Raw genomic sequence first — 6000 nt, 5'->3', positions numbered from 1 at the left:
TGTGAGGCTGCAGTGCTAACCACTGCGCCACTGTGCCGCCCACTATGATCTTGCAGGTTCGCCAATATGGAGGTAAACAAATGTTTGGTTCCAAGGGATGAATGTTCCAAAGGGTGGGTTTCCTGGGGTGAGTGTTCCCGGCAGATAGGACATATCCTGAATGTGAGTTTTTGGGGGAGACTGTGTTCCCAGGATGTATTTCCAAGATAGATTTCCTAGGGTGGGTGTCCTGGGGTGGGTGTGAGGGTATTGGAGATGGGGGTTTTGGGTGCGATGTGGGAGTCCTGGGGAGGGGGGTTTGTGGGTGGCAGTGATGTGGGTGTCCTAAAGGTGGGGGTTTTGGAGTCTTGGGAGTGGGGCTTGGGGTGGAAGATGGGGTGATGTGGGTATCAGGTGTGGTGGGGGTTTTGGAGGTGAGGGATGGGGGTGATGTGGGAATCAGGTGTGGTGGGGGTTTTGGAGGTGGGGGATGGGGTGATGTGAGTGTCAGGTGCGGTGGGGGTTTTGGAGGTGGGGGATATGGGTGATGTGAATGTCAGGTGTGGTGGGGGTTTTGGAGGTGGGGGATGGGGGTGATGTGAGTGTCAGGTGTGGTGGGGGTTTTGGAGGTGGGGGATGGGGGTGATGTGAGTGTCAGGTGTGGTGGGGGTTTTGGAGGTGGTGGATGGGGGTGATGTGAGTGTCAGGTGTGGTGGGGGTTTTGGAGGTGGGGGATGGGGGTGATGTGAGTGTCATGGGGTGAGATTTGGGGGTGGGGTTGATGGGGGGGTTTGGCTCTTGCTGATTGGACGTCACAATATGCCCCGCCCTGCAGGTCGGCCAACCGACCGTGCTGGATAGAATCCGGCTCCTGCTGCGCCTATTGGTAGCGATGCATGGAGGGGGTGCTGTGATTGGTTGTTAGCCGCTATCGGGTTAGGTTGCGCCGGGTGGTGAGCTGGAGCCTGGAGAAGATGATCGGAGATTTACTGCTGTTCGGGTAAAGGCCGCGGGACGGATTCGGGTGATAGAGGGGCCTGAGGCGGGCGACGGAGCGGCTCGGGGCTCGGGCGGGTGACGGAACGGTTCCGGGCCTGAGGCGGGTGACAGGGTCGGGCGGTCAGCGAGCTCACAGTTCCTTCCTTCCTTCCTCTCTTCCCCCATCGGCCTTTTGGGCAGTGCCACCGTGAGTGGGGGACTGTATGGCGGATCATTAAATTCAAACTAACCGGACTGGGTATCTTAGGAGTGGGAGAGAGGATCGGGAGACGTTTGGGGTGACAGTGGGCTGAGTTGTATTGGTGTAGATGGGAATTGGGTTTAGTTGGCGTAATGGTGTGGGTGACTGAATAAAGTGGGATTAGATGATGTAATGAGGTGAGTTAGTTGGTGTCGTAGTGATTTGTTGTTTGAATTGTGGACTAAGACTTTGAGTGCCTGGGAGGTGTGAAGTGACAGAAAGAAGGGAACTAGGAGGTGACGTTAGAGAAGAAAAACAAGGTGCATTAAAGAATTGGGAGAGACAGATGGTACTAGAGTAAGAAATAGTACGGTATTAGATGGGGTCAGAGTATAAGAAAATGCAATAAAGCCTAAATTAGGTTCACTGTGTAGGTACAGAGTGTGGTAAATCATGTTGGTGAGCTGGAACTTATGTTATGAAGATAGATTGGAGACGTAAGGCAGTTTTCCTTGGAGAAGAGTCATAGAGTTATATAGCACAGAAACAGGCCCTTTGGCCCACCCTGTCCGCACCGGTCATCAAGCCTATCTATTCTAATCCCATTTTCCAGCACTGGGCCCGTAGCCTTGTATGCTATGGCGTTTCAAAGTGCTCATCTAAATACTACTTAAATGTTGTGAGGGTTCCTGCCTCTATCACCCCCTCAGGCAGTGTGTTCCAGAATCTAACCACCCTCTGGGTGAAATTTTTTTCCCTCAAATCCCTCTAAACCTCCTGCCCCTTACCTTAAATCTATGCCCCTTGGTTATTGACACCTCCACTAAGGGAAAAAAGATCCTTCCTATCCACCCTATCTGTGCCCCTCATAATTTTGTATACCTCAATCAGGTGACCCCTCAACCTTCACTTCCCTAGCCTATCCAGTTTCTCTTCATAGCTGAAATGCTCCAGCCCAGGCAACATCCTGGTGAATCTCCTCTGCACCCTCTCCACTGCAATCACATCCTTCCTATAATATGGTGACCAGAACTGTACACTGTACTCCACCTGTGGCCTAACTATTGTTTTATACAGCTCCATCATAACCTCCCTGCTGTTATATTCTATGCCTCAGCTAATAAAGGCAAGTATCCCAAATGCCTTCCTAACCACCTTATCTACCTGTGCTGCTTCCTTCAGTGATGTATGGACAAGTATACCAAGGTCCCTCTGACCCTCTGTACTTCCTCGGGTCCTACCATCCATTGTATATTCCCTCGCCTTGTTAGTCCTCCCAAAATGCATCAGCTCACACTTCTCAGGATAAAATTCCATTTGCCCACTGCTCTGCCCATCTTACCAGCCCATCTATATCGTCCTGTAATTGAGGATAGAGGAGGTAAAAGGGAAGGTATTACACCTGCGATTGCATGGGAAGGGGACGAGGTATGGCGGAGGTAATGGAGGAGTGGACCAAGGAGTCGCAGAGGGATACCCTGGTCCCTTTGGAATGCTGACAGGGGAGGGGAAGATGCGTTTGGTGGTGGCATCACGCTAGAGGTGGCAGAAATGGCAGAAGATGATCCACTGGATGTGGAGGCTGGTGGGTTGCAAAGTGAGGACAAGGGGAACTCTGTCGCGGTTCTGGGAGGGAGGGAGGAGAAGGCGTGAGGGCAGAAGTGGGGGAAATGGGCCGGCCATAGTTGAAGGCCCTGTCAACCACATTGGGGGGGGGAATCCTCGGTTGAGGAAAAAGGGAAGACATTTCAGAGGTGCTGTTGTGGAAGATTACATCATCAGAGCAGATGCGTCGGAGACGGAGAAACTGGGAGAATGGAATGGAGTCCTTACAGGAGGCAGGGTGTGAAGAAGTGTAGTCAAGGTAGCTGTGGGAGTCGGTGGGCTTATAATGAATATTAGTAGACAGCCTATCCCCAGAGATGGAGTCAGGGAAGGGAAGTGTTGGAGATGGACCATGTAAAGGTGAGAGAAGGATGGAAATTAGAAGCAAAGTTGATCATGTTTTCCAGTTCGGAGCGGAAGCAGGAAACAGCACCAATACAGTTATCAATGTATTGGAAAAAGAGTTGGGGGAGGGGGCCTGAGTAGGACTGGGACAAGGAATGTTCGACATATCTCATAAAAAGACAGGCATAACTAGGACCAATGCAGCTGAAGGAGAAGTTGTTCAATGTGAGAACAAGTTCAGCCAGGTGGAGGAGGGTGGTGGTGGATGAAGACTGGTTGGGCCTCTGTTCAAAGAAGAAGCAGAGAGCCCACAAATTGTCCTGGTGGGGATGGAGGTGTAGAGAGATTGGACGTCCATAGTGAGGAGGAGGCGGTTGAAGCCAGGAAACTGGAAATTGTCAAAATGACAGAGGGCATCACAAGAGTCATGGATGTAGGTGGGAAGAGACTGGACCAGCGGAGAAAAGGTAGTCAAGATAGGAAGAAATAAGTTCAGTGGGGCAGGAACAGGCTGAAACGATGGGTCCTGTTTGTGCCACACTTGGTCAAATGCTGCCTTGGTGTCAGTCACTCTCACCTCACCGCTGGAATTCAGCTCTTTTGTCGAAGTTTATACCACAGCTGTAATGAGGTCTACAACCAAGTGGCACTGGCAAAACCCAAACTGAGCATCGGTGAGATTATTGCAGTCTTGGGGCGGCACAGTGGCGCAATGGTTAGCAGCGCAGCCTCACAGCTCCAGCGATCCGGGTTCAGTTCTGGGTACTGCCTGTGTGGAGTTTGCAAGTTCTCCCTGTGTTTGCGTGGGTTTCCTCCGGGTGCTCCGGTTTCCTCCCACATGCCAAAAGACTTGCAGGTTGATAGGTAAATTGGCCATTATAAATTGCCCCTAGTATAGGTAGGTGGTAGGGTAATATAGGGACAGGTGGGGATGTGGTAGGAATATGGGAGTAGTGTAGGATTAGTATAAATGGGTGGTTAATGGTCGGCACAGACTCGGTGGGCCGAAGGGCCTGTTTCAGTGCTGCTTGATAGCACTGTTGATGACACCTTCCATCACTTTGATGATTGAGAGTAGACTGATGGGGCGGTAATTAGCCGGATTGGATTTGTTCTGCTTTTTATGGACAGGACATAACCTGGGCAATTTTCCACACTGTCTGGTGGATGCCAGTGTTGTAGCTGCACTGGAACAGCATGGCTAGTTCTGGAGCACAAGTCTTCAGTACTACAACCAGGATGTTGTCAGGGCCCATAGCCTTTGCTGTATCCAATGCCTTCAGCCATTTCTTGATAACACGTGGAGTGAATCAAATTGGCTGAAGACCGGCATCTGTGATTCTGGGGACCTCGGGAGGAGGCTGAGATGGATTATCCATTCGGCACTTCTGGCTGAAGACGAGTGTAAATGCTTCAACTTTGTCTTTTGCACTGACATGGTGGCTCTGCCATCACAGAGGATGGGGATGTTTTTGGAGCCTCCTCCTCCAGTTAGTTGCTTAATTGTCCATTACCATTCACAACTGGATGTGGCAGGACTGCAGAGCTTTGATCTGATCCGTTGGGTGTGGGATCATTTAGCTATGTCTATAGCATTCTGCTTCTGCTATTTACCGTGCATGTAGTTTGGTGTTGTCGTTTCACCAGGTTGACATCTCCTTTTTAGATATGCTAGCTGCTGCTCCTGGCATGCTCTCCTGCACTCCTCACTGAACAGGATTTGGTCCCCTGGCTTGGTGGTAATTGTAGAGTGAGGGATATGCCAGGTTGAGGCTACAGATTGTTGTTGAATACAATTCTGCTGCTGCTGATGGCCCACACCACCTCATGCATGCCCAGTTTTGAGCTCCTAGATCAGTTCCGAATCTGTCCCATTTAAAACAGTGCAAGTGCCACAACACAATGGAGGGTGCCCTCAGTGTGAAGTCAGGGTTTTGTCTCCACAAGAACTAAGTGGTAGTGATTCCTACCAATACCGTCATGGACAGATGCATCTGCAACAGGTAGATCCCGAGGACGAGTTCAAGTAGCATTTTCCCTCTTGTTGGTTCTCATCACCTGCCACAGGTCCAGTCTGGTAGATATTTCTTCAGGACTCTGCCAGCTTGGTCAGTAGTGGTGCTACTGAGTCACTCTTGCTGATGGACATTGAAGTCCCCCAACATTTTGTGCCCTTGCCATCCTCAGTTCTTCTTCCAAGTGGTGCTCAACATGGAGAAGCGCTGATTCATCAGCTAAGGGAGGGCAATATGTGGTAATTATAAATATTTAATTACTGAACTACCATTTCTCCTTTCTACACACATTGAACTGGCACCTCCTTCCAATGCATTAATTCACACCCTTATATAAAAATAAGACTTGGCAAAATTCCAGCTAAAAAAGGTTTCAGATATATTCCTCACAACCAAATATATCAACACATTATTGAAGACTGAGAGGTGATTTGATAGAGGCATTCAAAATCATGAAGGGTCTGCACAATGTAGATAGGGAGAAACTGTTCCCACTCATGAAAAGATCGAGGGCACAGATTTAAAGTAATGGGTAAGAAAAGCAAAAGCGACATGAGGAAAAACTTTTTCACGCAGAGAGTGGTTAAGGTCTGGAATGCACTGCCTGAGAGTGTGGTGGAGGCAGGTTCAATTGAAACATTCAAAAGGGAATTAGGGTGTGATATCTTATCTTTGGCCTCCTTGTCTCGAGAGACAATGGGTAAGCGCCTGGAGGTGGTCAGTGGTTTGTGAAGCAGTGCCTGGAGTGGCCAGAAAGGCCAATTCTAGAGTGGCAGACTCTTCCACAGGTGCTGCAGATAAAATTGGTTGACAGGGCTGTTACGCAGTTGGCTCTCTCCTTGCGCTTCTGACTTTTTTCCTGCCAACTGCGAAGTC

General features: G+C 49.8%; 1 protein-coding gene across 1 annotated transcript in view; it reads left to right on the top strand.

Annotated features, from left to right (window-relative positions):
- Positions 1 to 845: 845 nt before the first annotated feature.
- The window catches only part of smim7 (small integral membrane protein 7), a 39990-nt gene continuing 34835 nt past the window's right edge, over positions 846 to 6000 (top strand). The window contains exon 1 of the mRNA XM_068015865.1: positions 846 to 979. Within this exon, the coding sequence (XP_067871966.1) occupies positions 954 to 979 (26 nt within the window). The 5' untranslated portion in view covers positions 846 to 953. The remainder of the gene's footprint in view (positions 980 to 6000) is intronic.

This window comes from Heterodontus francisci, chromosome 36, assembly GCF_036365525.1.
Source record: "Heterodontus francisci isolate sHetFra1 chromosome 36, sHetFra1.hap1, whole genome shotgun sequence".
Classification (NCBI taxonomy): Eukaryota; Metazoa; Chordata; class Chondrichthyes; order Heterodontiformes; family Heterodontidae; genus Heterodontus; species Heterodontus francisci.
Note: the sequence above shows the minus strand (reverse complement) of the source record. Positions and strands in the feature narration are given on the sequence as shown.